Below are 19,344 nucleotides of genomic sequence, written 5' to 3'. Positions count from 1 at the left end.
TAATATCAAAATCGTTTTTAAAATTAAAATATTTAAAATTTAAATTAGACTAAAATCAATTAAAAAATAAATTCATATTCTACAGCTAATAAAATATAAGAACTCGAGACAGATTTTTTTCAATGGAATTGAATAATTTGTTATGTCAAATTAAATATATTTAAATATTTTTAAAATTAATGGAAAAAACCATTACTTTTGATTTTATTTTAATTATATTTTATATTTTATTTTATTTATTAAAATTTAACTTTTTAAAATTATTTTAATCAATATTAAAAATTAATAAAATTATTACATCACTATCACACTACGTCAATAAAAATTAAATTTATTATAGAAAATTTTATATTTTATTTGTGTTATAATTCTATTTTATATTTTTATTTTTTATTAATTAAATTTTATTTACTATACTATTACTTATATAATTAAAATTTTATAAAATTATCAAGTTACTCATTTCATTATTAAATATATTTAAAATTACTATTTATATTATTATTTAATTTTTTAATTTTTTATTAATAATTTTATAATAATAATAATTTATTTTAATCTTATTTTAACTAAAATTATTATTAACTAATTTTTCTTAAATCTATCTAATATACTTATTATTTATCATTACTTTTAAAATAATTGTTAAAAAAATAAATTTTTTAAATAAGTGAAGTATTAAAAATTAATTTAAAATAATATTTAAGTTTAAAAATATTAAAAATAAATAAAATACTTTTTAATTATTATTTCAACTCTTAAATATAATGTTAATTTACTATATTTTTTTAAATTATACTAAATAAGTGAATTTTAACAAAATTAATAATATATAAATTAAATATTTAATTATTTAATCTGATTTAGTTAAATAATTAAAAGAATCTATAATTTATTTAAAATTATAAAATTTATTGACATAATAATTTTTTAATTTTTAACTCTAGAAATAACGATAATATACAATTGAAATAATTTTAAAATATCAAATTTTAATTTTAACAATATAAAGTATAATTATAATAAAATAAAAAATAAATAGTTTTTTATTGTGATTAACTCATATTTTTATCGCTCTTAATGAATTAGCGTTGAATGATCATTTCACCTATTTATATTTAAAAATTATGAAAATTATTTAGAGTCAATGGCTGTAATTTATTTTTTAGCCCATAGATAATATTTTATTTCACTGCAAATGATAGAATATGAAGTTTAGAATATCAACCAAATAAAAGTCTAAAAATCATGTAGTTAAAAAAAAAAAAACAAACTAAAAGCCCTATCAATGATTCAATATAAGTTTGGCTCAATGTCCAAAGACAAAATCTGACCCTTCCTTTGAAATAAAATCATTCAAATAAATTATTGTAAAGTGATGTATTATTTTAAAACGAAATTAATAAAATTATTAAAAAATACATTAATTCAATTAATTTCTTATAAAACTCTTAAAGCAAAAGAGTCCCATTACACTTAAAAGAAGATGTAGCGTAGAATAAGATTTTTTAAAGTAAGTTTTTTATAATTTTTTTTATTTTAATTCATTTTGATTAAATCAATGGTGAATAATAAAAATAAATTATAAATTAATATTTTTTTTAAACATGGTTTTAAAGTAAATATTTAAATATATATTTAATTTGAAAGGAAAATTACAAATTTGAGTTTTAGAATAAGAGCCCAGAAAGATCCAATATCTTTTATTTGGGTTTGAGCTTAGGCCTTCAATCTATAGCAAAACAAACAAGGAAACGGAAAACACAGGCCTGCGGATTTAGGCTCTATTGGTTTCATTCAGGCAGGCAGCGTCAGCGGGAGCGAGAGCCAGCCAGCCACCACGACCGTGTCGGCTTCCTCTGTCTCCAAAGCACAAATAGAAAACAACAAGAAAACAAGAGGAGGAGAAGAAGAAAAAGAGAAATCCCCTCGTATCTTCCTTGCTTTTCTCTTCTCTTTTACTCTTTTCTTTTTCTTCTATATCCACCTCATGAAGGAAACCTTCCGATATTTCTTATAAACCCTAGATTACCTTTCCGATTTTCCTATGGACCCACCTCTCTTCATCTCCCCAGTCTCTCCAATGAACCGCTCTCTCCATCTCACCCCTTCTTCCTCCCCCTCCGGCGACTCTGACGATGATTTCCCCGGCGCTTGGTACGGCAACATCCAGTACCTTCTCAATATTTCCGCCATCGGTTTGTTCTTTTGTGTCTTTATTTTTATTTTCGTCAAGCTTCGCAGTGACCACCGTCGAATTCCTGGCCCCTCTGCTCTTGCTGCTAAGCTTCTCGCCGTATGGCATGCCACTGGGAGAGAGATTGCCCGTCACTGTGGAGCCGACGCCGCCCAATTCCTCATAATTGAAGGTGGAAGCTTTGTTGTGCTCTTAGCCATTGCGTTTTTATCAATTTGTGTTCTTCTTCCCTTGAATCTGTATGCTGGGACTGCAGTACTTGATGATCAATTCTCCAAGACGACGATAAATCATATCAAAAAAGGTTCGGGTTATCTGTGGATTCATTTTGCGTTTGTTGTTGTTGTTGTTGTATTAGTGCATTTTGGTATGTCTGTTGTTGAAGAGAGGCTGAAGATTACTAGATTTAGGGATGGGTATGGAAATTTGAGCGACCCAAATGCGAATTCTACTGCGATTTTTACTATCATGGTACAGGGGTTGCCTAAGAGTTTGGGGGATGATAGGGTTGTGTTGCGCGAGTATTTTCAACATAGATATCCTGGTAAGGTGTATAAGGTTATTGTTCCTATGGATTTGTGTACATTGGATGATTTAGCCACTGAGTTGGTTAGAGTGAGAGATGAAATTACTTGGTTAGTTGCTAGAATTGACTCTAGACTCTTGCCTGAAGAGAATGATAATGACACTGTGGGGGAGGGTTTCATGGGGAGATTAAGGAGCTGGCTGATTTATTTGTGCGGAAGAGTAACAATTTTGTGGGATCAGATGATGGCTGGATTGGGTTACACAGACGAAGAGAAGTTGAGGAAATTACAAGAAACAAGAGCAGAGTTAGAGAACGATTTGGCAGCATACAAAGAAGGCCGTGCACCAAGTGCAGGAGTTGCATTTGTGATTTTTAAGGATGTTTATACAGCTAATAAAGCTGTTCAGGACTTCCGCAATGAGAAGAAAAGGCGTTTTGGCAAGTTCTTCTCTGTTATGGAGTTGCGACTACAGAGGAACCAATGGAAAGTTGAACGAGCCCCATTGGCAACAGATATTTACTGGAACCATTTGGGTTCAACAAAGCTGTCACTGAACCTACGGAGATCATTTGTAAACACATGCTTACTTTTGATGCTCTTGTTCTTCAGTTCTCCTCTTGCAGTCATAACTGCCCTGACGAGTGCTGGTCGGATTATTAATGCAGAAGCAATGGATAATGCTCAATCGTGGCTGGCTTGGGTGCAAAGTTCCAGCTGGTTTGCATCTCTCATTTTCCAGTTCTTGCCCAATGTTATAATATTTGTGAGCATGTATATAATAGTTCCTTCAGCTCTTTCTTATCTTTCCAAGTTTGAACGGCATCTAACTGTGTCTGGGGAGCAAAGAGCTGCACTTCTAAAGATGGTTTGCTTCTTCCTTGTAAATCTTATTCTATTGAGAGCTCTGGTGGAGTCTTCTTTAGAAGGTGCAATCTTGAAGATGGGAAGGTGTTATTTAGATGGAGAAGATTGCAAGAGGATTGAGCAATATATGAGTGCATCATTCCTGTCAAGATCTTGCCTTTCTTCTCTTGCATTTCTAATCACAAGCACCTTCTTGGGAATTTCTTTTGATCTCTTGGCTCCAATCCCTTGGATAAAGAAAAAGATCAAGAAATTTCGGAAGAATGACATGCTTCAGTTAGTACCAGAGCGAAGTGAAGAGTACCCCCTGGAAAATCAGATGATAGACAATCTTCAGAGACCATTGATGCATGATAATGTGTTTGACTCTCCCAGATCAACTGGATTTTATCCAGATGGACAAGATCTTTCTGAATATCCAATCAGCAGAACCTCTCCCATTCCCAAGCAGAAATTTGATTTTGCACAATATTATGCATTTAATTTGACAATATTTGCCCTGACCATGATATATTCGTCATTTGCTCCACTTGTGGTCCCAGTTGGTGCGATTTATTTTGGGTATAGGTATGTGGTTGACAAGTACAACTTCCTTTTCATATATAGGGTCCGGGGGTTTCCTGCTGGCAATGATGGGAGGTTGATGGACACAGTACTGTGTATCATGCGGTTCTGTGTTGATTTGTTCCTTCTTTCAATGCTTTTATTCTTTTCAGTCCAAGGTGACTCCACGAAGTTGCAAGCCATTTTCACTCTTGGATTGTTGGTAATGTACAAACTATTGCCTTCTGATAGTGATGGCTTTCAATCAGCTCTTTTGGAAGGCATCCAGACCATTGACAGTATTGTAGATGGACCCATTGATTATGAGCTTTTCTCACAACCCAGGTTTGACTGGGATACGTATAATTCATGATATGAATATTAACACTGTTCAGTATTAGTTGAATATCCATTAACTTTTAGAGGCAAAAATCTTCTATGGTGTTCATGTGGGTTGTTTGTTTCGGTTTGCATATAATTTTGTTTCTTTTTCAATGCTTGACTAGCTTCTAATTTTGAAGATTTTGCTTCTCCATTCTGTTTCTACATAATTGTGTAGGGAAAGGGTCTTGACTTTATAATTTGGATTGTGCTGATGTGTGTCCACCAGTTGCCTATTTGTTTTTTCATATTGATGTTTTCCTCTGGACATAGGATTGTTGCCTGGCATCACAACAATGTTTCATTTAGATTGTTCTTGTGCCATGCTTTCTACTTGAGGCTTTATCTTAAAATAAGAAGAGGTCGTGGCGTTTTAGTCAGGCTAGAAACTTTTGAAACGTTTGCTGGTGGAAGATGCATGGATACTTTTATTATTATTATTATGATTATTGTTATTAGAATGTTCATCATGTAATTATTTTATTATTATTATTATTATCATCTCCATTTCTATATATTGAAAAATAAATAGTATAATTTGTATTTGTTAGCAAGTGAAGTCTAACAGAGATGATTAAGTTGATTTAATGAGTAACCTTGTAATTACCGTTTCTTCCAATTCTTTCTCTTTCTTCTCGTCCATATTTGTGTTGGGTTCTTCCTATCCTTGTTGACGACTGCCATCAATGCAATTTCAATATTGATTATGAAAATTCAATGTAATTGCAATTTCAATTTGAATATTTCTTTACAATTAAATTCTCTACATAGTTTTTTAACTTCAAAAATTTTAATTTAAAAAAAAAAATTAGAATCATGCATAATTCTAGAAAGAAAATACTTTAATTTTTTTGTAAAATAAATCATTTGAAATAAAGGAAAATAAATTTGAAATGAAAGAAAATAAAGAGGAGATTTCTAGTCCTGTGCTACGCAAAACAATGGGAAACAATTGTAGAACGAGATTGCACAGACCAGGAAGTCTGGTCCGCGTACAGGAAACTGGCTCACCAACACCAACCTGACAAACCCATCCAATTCGGTCACACTGGCTGAGTTTCAATGCAAAAATTCAGTCCGACTAGAAACTGAAGACGTGAAAAAAAGAAACTCTATTAACATCCATCAGAACTCCATACTTTGAATCAAAACCAAGTCCCTTCTGGTTGCAGACAACTTGAGCTTTAGTGAAAACGTTATTATTCTCGAGAAAATATAGAACCTGAGAAGAAGCTAGGAGCATCCCAAATTGCAATCCATCATAACCACCAGAAAAGGTTGCGAAAAATAAGCCATTTGCGAGTTGTGTTTTGGACATGCCACGGTCGGCTCGGCCCCAAATTCTTGTGTTGTGGCGAAACCAATTAACTATTAGCAGCTCTTGGAATAAAATATGTATGTGCTGTATGACTATTAACTGGAATGTCTGATTCTGCAAAACATATTTATAGCTGGTTGTTTCTGTCTAATAAAATATTAATTTAACTGGTCCTGGAATCGAGACAGCTAATATTTTCCACTTAGGACATCACGTAGGCTTTTTCTAATGCAATTTGCAGTTCAAAGTTCAATCATGGTATGCCAGCTTCGGGGGGGAAGGGGAACTGAGCTATCCATTGAATTAACAAATAGATAATTTATCAAGACACAGTCTTGTGCATGTTGCAAATGTAAAGGGTCATTTCATTAATTTCTCAGTAATCAACATGGCAGATGATAACCATTTAGATTACAAGAGAAAAAAAAAACCACGGACAGTATATAATAGATAAAGTCAAGAAAAAATTATATAAAAAATAATAATAATAAAGAAAAATGTTGAAAATGCGCATAATAAATTCCATGAAAAAAAGAAAAAGACAAACAGAAGCAAGATGAATGTTGCAGAATTAATACTTGGACCAAATGAATTGTAGGCCAGATAGCGAAATAGAGCAAAGTTAGGAGTCAAGCCCCCCCAATCCTTCTTTCACTCTTAGCCACCCAAATGCTTGTCTCTTTCACTTGGGAGTGATTTCTCACTTCAAACTCTCTATAATCATGTGGCTAATCTTTAAACTAAATGTCTAATTTTTATTTTCAATGAGGGCTAAAGAGATGATCATAAAACTGGGATTGCAACTCACCTCAAAGTTGCTACTTGTCTTTTGCTTATTGTGACTTTTGTTTTAGAGAGAAAAAGGAGACTATGTATCATCTTCCAGTCAAAAGTAACCTTGTTGATTCAAGTTCAGACACAACCAAGCTTGGCTTTCGAGGTAATAACCAACCCCTCTGCCCAAAGCCTCGCCGCCTCGGACCTACCATCCCTGAATTTCTCAAATGCACCAAACACAGGTTTAATATTCATATATTTTCATGCTTCTTTTCTTGTTTAATGCATGCATTATAAGGCCCTTATTTACGCATCCCTTTTGCTCTTCGCAATCAGCCAACCGATTTCTGATGGAAGGACTGGAATTCTGAACCTGATTACTGATAAGGTTGGTGACAATGTTGTTTATATTCATGCTTACTTTGTTATTCCAAATTGAGAAACATGCTAATGGTTTTGGCTTGTAATTTACAGGGAATTGATGGTAGAGAATCTATATGCAGTGGATGCTCACCATCTTGTTACTCAGGATCTCCGCCAGGAAGAACAGATAATCCATTAGTTCATGACGTGCATTTCATCCATCAAATGGAGCTTCTTTCGCCATTTACAAGAACCAAGCTTTCTGATAAGTTTGGATTCACCTCTGCATCTCCCATTTGAGTCTCACCACTCAAAATAGAGTGTTGAGAGAATTGAGTATCATCCATGAAATGGGATTTCCTAAACCAGAAAATGTCATTTCTTTTTTGAGAATTTTTTTGTAGTGTTAAGTAATTAGTATGAGTTTTTTTTTTGTTCTAACCCAAATCATGCATTGTCGGTTTTCTTTCTGTAAGTGCTATGAGACGGACAGACTCTTTTATATCTTTGTACATATTGTTGGATCCTAACAGTTAAAACGTCTTCTTTCTATGTTTTTGTTTTGTTTTTTTTTTTTTTCTATATTTTACTGAAACATATATATTAATCTGTATTTTTAGAAATCAACTATTTATTTATTGTAATTTTTTAAAAAATTAATAAATTACTTCACAAATAATATAATTTCTTTATTTTATTCACAATTTAATCCTATAATTTTATACATTCTAATAATTTAGTAGCTATACTTTAAATCATTAAGAATAATATGATAAATTAAGATGGAAGTAAAACTGTTTCAGTGAAAAAATAACTCCGGAGTTGCAGAGAAATTTCAAATTAAATGAATAAAAGCTCAAAGTTTTGGTATAGGCTTGTTTTACTGATAAATATATTTGAATAAATTTGAGAGATTTCAATTTTATTTTCTTAATTTTTTATTTTTAATTTAAAAAAAAATACTTAAAGTTTTGAAGGCTTTTAAATCCTAATCAGCCCAACTCCAAAATATTAAAGCAAATTTCATCCGATTTGTTTGAAGTACATATAAATTCTATTTATTTTGAAATAATTTTTTTTTCAAGTAAAAAAAGAATTCTTCCCTTTCATTTCAGAAACGAAAAACAATAAAAATAAATTAATTAAAATTTTAATTCTAAATATGAAAATTAAAAGAATACAAATATCCACGCATTCGTTGTATTCAAACTGGACTCTAAATACAAAGGAGTAATATTTTGATATGTTGTTGGTTGAGCTGTTGTAAAAGTTAAATTTTTTTTTGAATTTTTTAAGGATATGCAGATAATTTTTCTTAATTAAATTATAAATATATTTTATAAGATCAAACTTTTTAATCTATTTGTTAAAATTTTTTTTACTATTTAGTCCTTCATCTTCTCTATTATTTTTTAATTCAAAAATTTATCTTTCATTTTTAATATTTCAAGTTTAAGTCTCCATTAAAATATTTTTTAAGATTATTCATTTATTATTTAATTTAATTTTATATATTATTTTTATTATTAAGTGATAGTATTTTTTTTTATTTATGTCATTTAATTATTAATATATTTATATGATTGAAATTATACAAAAATAAATTTTAATCGATTAAAATATTTTTTAAAAAATAAATTTTAATAATAAATTATATATTAAAATATTATATTATTTTAATAGTATTATTTTTTTTTTATGAATTTATATATTATAATCATAACGAAAATAAATTTTTTTATAATAAATATTATTAAAAGTTTACTTTATAGTGATAAATCATAAATAATTGATTAATAATTTATATTAAAAAATATATTTATAAATACCGATAATGATATTATTAAGAATATATTTTAATTAATAAAAAATAAATAAAAATAATCGTAATTTAATTATAATAGTTTTTTTTATAAATTTTTTTAAATATATATTTATTTTATATCTTTTTATTTTATAATTTTTATTTATTTTAATTTTTATACATACTAAAATAAATTACTGTTCAATTATACTATTTTAAAATATTAAATTTTATTAAATATTAAAAAATATTTTAAATAATTATTTAAAAAAATAATAATTAATGATAAATTAATTTAAAAATAATATAAAATTGAATAAGATTATAATAGTTAATTATATGTTATTATAATAAAAAAAAATGAACAATAATTTTATGATAATAATAAAAAAATAAAAATAATAATAAAATGAGATATAATATATATATTTATTTATTTAAATTAATTCTTTAAATTGAATTTCTAGATCCATTGCTGCTGAACGACTCATCTTCCGTTGACTGTTGACATTTCATTTGCAAACATAAAAGTAGTTTTCTGTAAGGAAGCTAAAACTGGGTCGCCATTGATTGAGGAATCAAAACCATTGAATCTTGCTTTGTGTGGTGTAGCATTCAATTTCCATTCTCCGAGTTAAAACGTGTTGGCCAGTTGGGTCGTGACCTTAAATTATTTCTATGAGCCTCATGTCTTCGTTCGGCCATTAAGTTTGAAACCAAACAAATTTGGCCCATTTTAAGAACCTTCTTCTTGACTCTTTGAGTCTGCCCGTGAATTCCGCACCATGATTTTCTGTAAATATATTATTATTATTTTACCTTGATTTACTTTTGACTGATATTTAATTTAAAATCTTTTAATTTTGAAAATACTTTGGTATAATTTAATTAAAAAGTCATTACTGGTTACGCAAGTCAGTTTTCTCTAATATGTAAACAAGTTTAATTTCATAAGTTTTCAACATAAAAAATGGAATTTCGAGGAGGTAGTGGACCTATAATTGGAATTATTAGTTTCTTGTTGTAATTTTCCATGAAAAAAGGAAAAGAGGAAAAAAAAAAAAAAAGAAGAAAAGAACGGGTCCGTCACTCACCGCCAGATGTTTATTAAGCAAAATTTCTTTAAATACACTCTGTTTGAAAAAACACTAAAAATCTTAAAAGAGAATGATGATAAATGCAAGTTTCTTTCTTGACGTTCCCTTCTCCGCTTGGCGTCCCTTTTTTTGACTTTGATTTTCTTGTCCTCCTTATTAAATTTCATATTATAAAAATAATTTTATAATTTATTTAAATTAGTTGTAAAAATGAAGAATAAAAAATTTCATATAAGAAGATTATAAAATTTTTTAAATATTTATATTTAAAAAAAATTTAATTTAAATATAAAGTATTTTGGAGAAATTTTAAAAGAAATTTAAAATTAATATATTATATTATAAATCATAATTGAGATAGAAATTATATTATAATAAATATTATTTTTATTTTCAATCAATTGAAAGGTGTATTCAACAATTACGAACAATCACTTTAAAATTTTATATATTTTGTTATAATTTCTCTAAAATTTTAATTTGAATTTATTCTAAAAAATTATAAAATTATTTTGATTTTATTATATCTTGAAAAAATATTATTATAACTCTACAACGAAATGAGAATAACTAATTTTTTTTTAAAAAAGAATATTTATTTTTACATTTTAAAATCAATTTATACATATACTTATTAACATTTCTAATTATATTATATTTTATTTATATTTATATATATATTTTTTATTTTTCAATTTTAATTTGATTTCTTTGTTTGATCATTTCATCGTAAATCAAACATAAATATTGCCTTAATTAAATAGTTATAAAAATATCACCTTCTCCACCACATGCATCATAAATCTATTTATTATAATTATAAATTAAAAATAATATTGATTTAACATCCTACGCATATCCAACTTCTCTACCGCAGCACGTCTCCAAAGTCTTGTGGTCCTAAAATTGAAAGGTGGCCGTTAACGGTTCTTACAAGTTTATTAATCTAATTATTTTGAAATATTAATAATTTTGAAATAAAATTTATGTTTCAAATATTTATAATTTCTATGTAAAAATAGGAAAAATAAAATTATTGAAATTAAATATATGAATAATGCGGACTTAGATCGGAAATCATAGATTATTAGCAAAGCGTATAGGTGGCGGACTCAGCTTAGATACCCAGCAATTATTCACTCTCTCCCTCTGATGTCAACAGTTTACTTTCGCCAACTACTTCTATCTAACTCTCTTTTTTATTTTTTTGTCCTTTCATTTTACTCATTTTGCAAACTAGACCCTCAACTTTTTATTTTTTACGAATTTCCTCTACCTGTGCTTTTTATTGCCTTAAAAGTCCTTTTTTCTTTGCAGCTTTTAATAGGTTATCTGGCGAGTCAAAAAGTTTAAAAGCCAGATGCACTGTATTTGCTGACTTCCCCTCATCCGACATCGCATATATGTCCTCAATTAATGTGAATGACTGAATAAGGAGTAATAGATTAACGGCATTTTATATTCTGTACTAAAAAATAATATTGTAATATAATATGAATTTTAATTAAGACCTTCAATATTATAAATTATTTATACAATCTATTAATATTTTAGAATTAAAATATAATTAAAGATAATATTTAAAATATATAATAATCTTAATACGATACACATTTTTTTTGTTTAATTTGGGATTCTCAAAACAATACACACACTATTTTATAATGTAAAATAAATATTAAAAATATCGAGTTTTCTTTTAACATATTTTAAAAAATTATTAACCAAAATGATTTGAGATTATTATAACATTGATCATAAAAATATTAATTTCATCAAAAGCCACTAAGATTTTTTTTTTCTTTTGGAGAGAAACCAAAGCCTTTATATTTAATGCATTTCAATGACAACAATCAACTAATCAAATTTGTATTCAAGTAAAAATAATAGTAAAACTCCACTTAAGACTTGGCTCGGTAGAAAAAAAAAAAAACAAAAGTAAAGGGCATGGGCAGGTGGGGCATAATTGCAAAATGCAGAAAATTCAAAGGGCCCCACTGCCATTAACGATATTTCAAAATTAAAGTAGGAGCCACCTCCCCAACCTTACATGGCACCAAACACCCGCGATTTCTTCTTCACACGGACAAGACACACACATACATTAAGTGAAAGCGAAAAACTTTTATAAATAAACTCCGAACAAAGCTCACCTCTCTCTCTCTCTCTCTCTCTGTCAAAACGGAGACGACTCTCCTTTCCTTCATCTAGAGAAGCCTCCTCCTCATCCTTCATCCATCTCTCTGATCTCTCAGATCCATTTGCTTCCCAATTCTAATGTCGTGGTCGTCTTATTTTTCTTACAATTCTATGCTTTTCTTGTTGCTGTTAATGTTGTCGAGGAGCTGTTACGGGTTTGGTACTTTCGGATTCGATATTCACCATCGGTATTCGGATCCGGTCAAGGGGATTTTAGCCCTTGATGACTTGCCAGACAAGGGTACTCTCCAGTATTATGCTTCTATGGCTCACCGTGACCGATTAATCCATGGCCGTCGACTTGCTACTGCTGATAATTCCACTCCTCTCACTTTCTTTGACGGGAACGAAACTATTCGGATCAGTTCTCTGGGATTGTAAGACTTCTTTGTTTTTAATAATCTTACTTCTTCAGTTCTTATCTAGATAGGACTGTTTTATTGTACATGATGCTTGGGAATTGGACGTTTGGTTGGTCTGAATTGTTTTTACTGTGTTTGGTCTCTGAGAAAAACTGGATGAAACTGGAAGGAAAAATAATGATAAGGCTAAATTATTTAAAAAGGAAAAATAATGATAAGGTTAAAATTTTTCAGTCTTATTGCTCAAAATCATTTAATTTTGTTAATTTAACCTTTAATTTTTAAATAATTTTAATTTCAATATTTAAATAATTTATTAATGACAATCATTAATGTTAATTAATTTTTTGAATTTTAGTAATTTTTTACTTTTATAATTATCCTCAAATGAATAAAAATATTTTTAAAATAATTCTATTCAAAATTAAGCCTATTTTTTTATTATAAATGTTTTCTTTTACAGTATGTTGAAAATAAATAACTTTAAGAAATGTTAATTATTAAATTAAATATTAGTCAATTAAATTTTCCTTTCTATATATAAAGTAAAAATAAATTATTTTTTACCAATTAATTAGTTTAATTTAATTTAATATAAAATTGAAAACAATATTACAAATTATGATCAATTGGGAAAACTAAAAATATATATTCTTTTTTCCTTTTATCATTTAGCCTCGGAATAATAATAATAATAATAATAAAGAAATAGAGCAGGCAATCAATAATCATTTTAGTGGCCAATATGCTGAAAGTTCTGTTTAGAAACTCGTCTTTCTCCTTTTTTTTTCCTCTTGTGCGTGCGCGCGCACTAATTGTTGCACTTAAATTTTCTGGGCAACCAAACATGGGATCAAGATAATTAATTCTTTTTCATTTTGCAGTTTACATTACGCAGAAGTTTTGGTTGGGACGCCAAGTTTATCATTTCTTGTAGCACTGGACACTGGCAGTGATCTCTTCTGGTTACCATGTGATTGTACGAGTTGCGTCCGTGGCTTGCAAACTTCATCTGGGAAGGTACTCCATTATGTTGTTTGTTTTTCTTGCTGTTTCTTAATTTTTGTCTGGCATCATTTTCTGGGTTCCTCCTCATGCTCTGGAGTCGGTCTTTTACAAATCTAAACTTGAAATTTTGTATTATTTGTTTTAGACAAATAGCCTAATGTGATATCGGATGGATTTTTCTTTTTAATCAAACAGCAAATACAGCTTAATATTTACAGCCCCAATAACTCATCAACAAGCAAAACGGTTGCCTGCAACAGCTTACTGTGTTCACAGCAAAGTCAATGCTCCTCCTCCTCTCCAAGTGCTTGTCCATATCAAGTTTTATATCTTTCTGAAAACACTTCTTCAAGTGGGTTCTTGGTAGAGGATTTATTGCATTTGACTACCGATGATACTCAACCGAAAGCTCATAATGCAACGATCACATTTGGGTGGGTAATTTTTATTGTTTCGAGAACTGATATGTAGTTTTTCCTAATAGCAAGAAACTAGGTTTTCTGGGGATTTTCATTGTGTAATATGAATACAGATGTTACCCTCTTGAATTTAATTGTGAACAATAGGATTAGAATTGCACTTTTTTTGACCTAAAGTGAAAATGGTTTTTCCATTGTGAGATTGTAAATCCTTGGAAGATCAATCGCATACCAAAGACTTCGAGAAAAGTCTGTTATTGTTCTGTTACAAACTCCCTTGAGTTTGTATAGATCAGGGAGTGTGTTGCTTGTGTTTTATTCTTCTTCTTCTTCTTCTTCTTCTTTTATGAGCTTACACCATTTGTATTTCAAAAATTATTACTTCTTTATGGAATTATTGTTCTTAATTTTCTGCTCTTTTTGCAGCTGTGGTCAAAGGCAAACTGGTTCCTTTTTGGATGGGGCAGCTCCCAATGGCTTATTTGGCCTTGGTATGAGAAACGTATCTGTTCCTAGTACTTTAGCAAGAGAAGGGTTAACTTCCAATTCCTTTTCTATGTGTTTTGGACCTGATGGAATTGGGAGAATCACTTTTGGAGATACAGGAAGCTCAGACCAAGGAGAAACACCTTTCAATCTGAGGCAATCACAGTAAGTGCACGCTTGCTGAATCTTCATTTGCAATGTCCTCTATTTATACCTGAATCCCATGACATTGACATGGTCCTGATTTTCATGTGGGAACTTGAATATCAGTCCAACCTATAACATCAGCATCAGCAAAATAAATGTGGGTGTGAATGATTCTAATCTTGCGTTCACTGCAATTTTTGACACTGGTACCTCATTTACATACCTAAATGATCCAGCCTATTCCTTTATATCTGAGAGTGTAAGTATCTTCAGTATTTTGGCTTGATACTTCCAAAGTTCAATTCTCTTTCATTCTGATACTAACCCTTTATGTTAATATTTGCAGTTCAATAACCAGGCAAAAAACAAACGCTATTTATCTAGTTCTGAGTTACCTTTTGATTATTGTTATGAGATAAGGTAAATTATATCTCAACGAACTCTCTCCTCACCTCCTCCCTTTCTTCCCCTTTTTCCTTTTTGTATTCATGCATATGTTATGACCCCTTTAGGATAACCACTGACTTTCACATAAATTCAGCTCTAATCAGACGGATCTGGAGATACCAACTGTGAACTTGGTTATGGAAGGTGGAAGTCAATTTAATGTCACTGATCCCATAGTAATAGTTAGCATTCCGGTAAAGTTTTACCTCCAGTGTTCTGATATCTTATTCATGCCTTCTGGCTTACAACTGAAGTTTTTTAATTTAATATATCTACAGGGAAATGCAAATTTATATTGTCTGGGAGTTGTTAAAAGCGGAGATGTGAATATCATCGGACGTGAGTTTCTTGTTACAGAATCTGTTATTTCTGAAGTTTGTTGCATAACTTTTGCTATTTAATTTGAATTTGATCTTAGACACTCTTCATTGATATTCTAGAAAAATATTTCATTGCTATAGCAAAACAAAACCCAAGAGTTATAGTTATATTCCTTTTCCAATATCAATGTGTTTTTCGGCTATCCTAAAAGAAAAGTTTAGTATGCTACATTGTGGAAAGGTGAAGTTTATGCTGAATAAATTTTTTTACCACTTATTTGATTATTTCTTTAAGAAGTGAAGACCAAAAAAGGAGCCCCTCTTCTTTAGCCTTTGGGTAGACATGGCCACGGTTTGATTCAAACCGTGAACTGGTCCATGGTTCTAGTTCTGGAATTGAACTGGGACCATTTATTAGGACTGCAGGTCTCCTTTGCTCGAACAAGGACTGAAACCAGCTACTCTGAACCATTTGTCTTGAGCCGAAACTGCCCCAACTTTGAAAATTTTTTTTCTTAAAAAGATTTGTATTAGTTGATTTGGTTCCCTTTATTATTATAATTTTATTTTCTAAAAAGCAAAATAAAAGATGCATTATAAATCAAAATCTTCCAAAACTATGTATTAAAAAAATCAATACTATTGTAGTTTTAGTTTTAAAAAAGTCTCAAACTAAGGCCGAATTGAAACAAGAACCAAAACTGTTTTGATCTGTAACCATTTTGGATGAAGTCAGTTCAAACCATAAAGCTCTATGAAGTATGTACTAGTGCTTCCGGTTCGAAACCGGACTGGAACTTGCCTGTGGCCCGTCACTTTGGGGTGTTTGGAGTGTAGAGAGGCCTTCAATTCTATGAAATGGTCAATTTTCTATTTTCTATTTTTTTATGTATTGGTTATGATGCTGTTTTTGGAGAAAACACTATGGTTTTGTGCTGTTTTTTGAGAAAACTACTATCTAAAATGTTTGTTAAAGCCTTACATTTTGATTTTATTTAAAATTTGATGTATTTTAGTCATGAAAGCTTAGCAAAGCACAACATGTTTTTCAAACTGCTTTTTTCAACATTTAAGATAGTGCTTTTTTTTCAACGTCTTTTAGTCAATTTAAAAGCAGTTTTAGCCCAGCTTTTTGTTCTCCCGGCCACATCCGAACTAGCCCTAAAAACTATACAGGGTTTTCTGAATTGGGCATTTCACTTGCGTAGAGATTAAAGAAAGAAACTTGTTCTTGCTTTATTTTCTTGCATGACTACATGTTTTTATTGACAACTGTGCTAAAATATTGAATTATTATGATAATGCAGAAAATTTCATGACGGGTTATCGTATAGTTTTTGATCGTGAAAAGAACGTATTGGGTTGGAAGCCATCAAACTGTGAGTACATTACACATGTACCAATTCCATTTTAGATTAGATAAAACATAAACACTTCCTTGTCCTTTCAAGCACTAATTTTTTATGATGTGATTTGTTTGCAGGTTATGATCTTCTAGACACCAACACACTTCCTGTCAATCCAATATCTCCTGGAGGGTCACCAACTACAACAGTCAATCCAGAAGCCACCGCCGGGAATGAGAAAAATCCTAATGCATTTGGGGATCCAGCACCTTCAGGGAATCATTCACCTCAGTTGAACCCATTCACTTTTGCATTTATGATGGTTCTTCTTTCACTTTTTTACCATTTGATTATTTTTTAGTTCGTTCCTGAGGCATTTATGTATTCTTGTATTATATACACAGTACGCAGACAGACAGTTCTTTCGAGTACAGGTACACAGCAAAATAGAAAGCGTCATTAGCTTGCTATTAAATTTTTGGTCTTAGCAAATCTGATTTCATCCTGTGGTTGTAAATGCATGTAGACCATGAGTAGGTAGAAATGATATAGTAGCGTTACATTTTGGTATACAATTCTTGGAGTTGATAGTACTTTTTGTAATTTGGTTGTTATACTATAATCTAGTTATTGACATAGATACTCTTGGTGTTAATGTTCTATTTCTTTTGTCTTTTAAAGTTGTTTCATTGCATTTGAAAGCTCAAGAATCACTATCATCTTAACTAGCTGTTGCAGGCGCCCCTTTTTCAGTGCAATATATATTTGTGTTGGAGCAAACATAAAATCTCTAATCAAAGATTTTTTAAAAATTCAATTCAATTTATTTTTTTTTATCAAATTTCTTGTTTGGAATGAAATAATTTTTCTTTTTTTTGAACTCATAAAATTTTTATTTCTAAAGAAAATAAATTCAATTTTATTAGAATTCATATTCATTTAAAGCGAGATGAATCATACCATCAAATGGAAAGAAACAGAAAAAGGACAGCTAAAAATTCTAGTTTATCAAAACACTCAAAGAGATCATCATTCACTTTCTTCTTGGAAAGATTAGGTGAGATTTTTTTGAACTACAATTTGTATCTTAATTTTTTTCTCAAAAGAAAAAGGGGGAGAAAATCATAATAAAAGATAAAATTCCCCTAAAAAAATTGTTGAAGGCAGCTGAAGTAGAATGAATAGGGTCATCATAATCAACAATGGGTATTTTGTTGCCAGCTGAAAAAGGTCGCTCTTGCCAAATTTTATTGTCGAGAATTGGGCAGATATTATCATTTGATGACCAACTATGTATATTAGGAAAACTTGGTTATCTTGCAAAAGATGCAGCTGAAACTTTCTAGCAAAATCTAGCAACAATGAGTTTTAAGCAGAAAATTAATGACAGCTTCGATGATTATGGTGAAATAAGCCCTTTTGGTGGCTGCAAACTTATTGGAGTAGATTCTAGAAACCTCAATTCATTTGTTGAAGGGTATCAATGTTTTAAAACTATTGTCCATAACAAAAATTAGAAATACTTCGCATGGTAAATGAAACATATACCTCCATTGAAAAACCAGGAGGTGGATGTTTAAATTCCAATCAGTCAGGAACTAATCTAAAGATCAAGCAGATCTTTCAACTCAATTCCACCACAAGCTTTGTACAGAATCACATTTGACTACAGCATTGTAGTGCCTGAAGAGGAACACAGATTCTTCTGTTCAAAAACAACAGTGAAAAAGTGAAGGTGGCAGATGATACAGAAGAATAGCCAACTAATTAGCTTTCTGCCCAAAATGAAAGTTCCAAAGAACCCACCAAAGACTTGTATTGGCATATAGATTTAGAGAAAACGTCTAAAAGCACAAAATTCTGAAAAAGATGGCATCTAAAGTATTGAGAAGCAATCAAGCGTCTGGACCAATGCTTTCTGAAATTTTAATTTTGAATATGCATTTATTTTTAACAGGAAAGAATTGACAACTTTTAGCACACACAGTCATAATTGACAACTTTTTGCAGGAAAGAATTACAGAAACAGTCAATCACCTCACCCTACTCTTTTCATTACTGATCTCCTCATCATCGTCACCATCCTTACTCTCATCACCAAATAAGCTAACAGGGGCTTTGAATTTTACCTTAATGCTCTGCTTTTCAACAGATTAATTTAATAATGTAAATGAAAGAAGAGAGATTTTTACTCTTACGAAAAGTTTTACTTTCTTAAAATATTCGTCTCCAACTAAGCAAGGCAGTGCCAGTTCATTTGGTTGTTGTTAAGGCAGCGGACGGTGGTGCGTCCAGCACGTCTCGAAGCTCCGGTGTGATCTCTTCTTGGGGTGAGCTTATTTGGTTGGGCCTTTTGTTTGGGTTGATTCTGTGTATTACCCAACTTCAGGCCTCTATTGTAATTATCCAATGAGCTCTAACGCATGTCAATACAGTTATAATAATAATAAGAGGAGAATTATTAGATGAGATTGAATTAAAATATTTTTTAGAAAATTAAATGTACATTAATTAAAATAAAAAATTAAAATTAAAAATTTTAATTATAAGATAACAATTTAACTTTTTTTATTCTTTTTAAATATATATTTTAATAAAGCAGAGACGTAAAACACAAATTTTGACTTGAAAAACAAATAACCAATTTGATTGCTTAACCTCAACTACCCTTCAACAATCAGTGATGGACGTTTTGAAATTAAACACCGACACCAGTTGCTTTTTCTTTTCATGCTA

General features: G+C 30.2%; 3 protein-coding genes across 3 annotated transcripts; all 3 read left to right on the top strand.

Annotated features, from left to right (window-relative positions):
* The first annotated feature begins 1,734 nt into the window (after window positions 1–1,734).
* LOC110606086 (CSC1-like protein At4g35870) lies at window positions 1,735–4,627 on the top strand. The gene has a single exon (XM_021744838.2). The coding sequence runs from the start codon at window positions 2,048–2,050 to the stop codon at window positions 4,505–4,507; it is 2,460 nt and encodes an 819-aa protein (XP_021600530.1). The 5' UTR covers window positions 1,735–2,047; the 3' UTR covers window positions 4,508–4,627.
* Window positions 4,628–6,367: 1,740 nt separating this feature from the next.
* On the top strand, window positions 6,368–7,477 carry LOC110606103. The gene is made up of 3 exons (XM_021744862.2): window positions 6,368–6,852; window positions 6,947–6,998; window positions 7,085–7,477. The coding sequence occupies exons 1-3, from the start codon at window positions 6,704–6,706 to the stop codon at window positions 7,271–7,273; spliced, it is 390 nt and encodes a 129-aa protein (XP_021600554.1). The 5' UTR covers window positions 6,368–6,703; the 3' UTR covers window positions 7,274–7,477.
* Window positions 7,478–11,991: 4,514 nt separating this feature from the next.
* Window positions 11,992–17,250, top strand: LOC110606094 (aspartyl protease family protein 1). Its single transcript, XM_021744850.2, has 10 exons — window positions 11,992–12,450; window positions 13,320–13,455; window positions 13,639–13,877; window positions 14,289–14,513; window positions 14,619–14,754; window positions 14,842–14,915; window positions 15,037–15,136; window positions 15,221–15,281; window positions 16,570–16,641; window positions 16,746–17,250. Exons 1-10 carry the CDS (start codon window positions 12,152–12,154, stop codon window positions 16,967–16,969), a joined length of 1,566 nt encoding a protein of 521 aa, XP_021600542.1. The 5' UTR covers window positions 11,992–12,151; the 3' UTR covers window positions 16,970–17,250.
* The last annotated feature ends 2,094 nt before the right edge of the window (window positions 17,251–19,344 follow it).

Source organism: Manihot esculenta, chromosome 2 (genome assembly GCF_001659605.2).
Source record: "Manihot esculenta cultivar AM560-2 chromosome 2, M.esculenta_v8, whole genome shotgun sequence".
Taxonomy (NCBI): Eukaryota; Viridiplantae; Streptophyta; class Magnoliopsida; order Malpighiales; family Euphorbiaceae; genus Manihot; species Manihot esculenta.
Note: the sequence above shows the minus strand (reverse complement) of the source record. Positions and strands in the feature narration are given on the sequence as shown.

Excerpts from the sequence above, each read along its gene's own strand:
- LOC110606103 (XM_021744862.2), top strand. The coding sequence starts at position 6,704 with ATGTATCATCTTCCAGTCAAAAGTAACCTTGTTGATTCAAGTTCAGAC. Across the intron at positions 6,853-6,946 it reads CTCAAATGCACCAAACACAG|CCAACCGATTTCTGATGGAA; the intron begins GTTTAATATTCA and ends CTTCGCAATCAG. Across the intron at positions 6,999-7,084 it reads TGAACCTGATTACTGATAAG|GGAATTGATGGTAGAGAATC; the intron begins GTTGGTGACAAT and ends TGTAATTTACAG.
- LOC110606094 (XM_021744850.2), top strand. The coding sequence starts at position 12,152 with ATGTCGTGGTCGTCTTATTTTTCTTACAATTCTATGCTTTTCTTGTTG. Across the intron at positions 13,878-14,288 it reads AATGCAACGATCACATTTGG|CTGTGGTCAAAGGCAAACTG; the intron begins GTGGGTAATTTT and ends CTCTTTTTGCAG. Across the intron at positions 16,642-16,745 it reads GGGTTGGAAGCCATCAAACT|GTTATGATCTTCTAGACACC; the intron begins GTGAGTACATTA and ends ATTTGTTTGCAG.
- LOC110606086 (XM_021744838.2), top strand. The coding sequence starts at position 2,048 with ATGGACCCACCTCTCTTCATCTCCCCAGTCTCTCCAATGAACCGCTCT.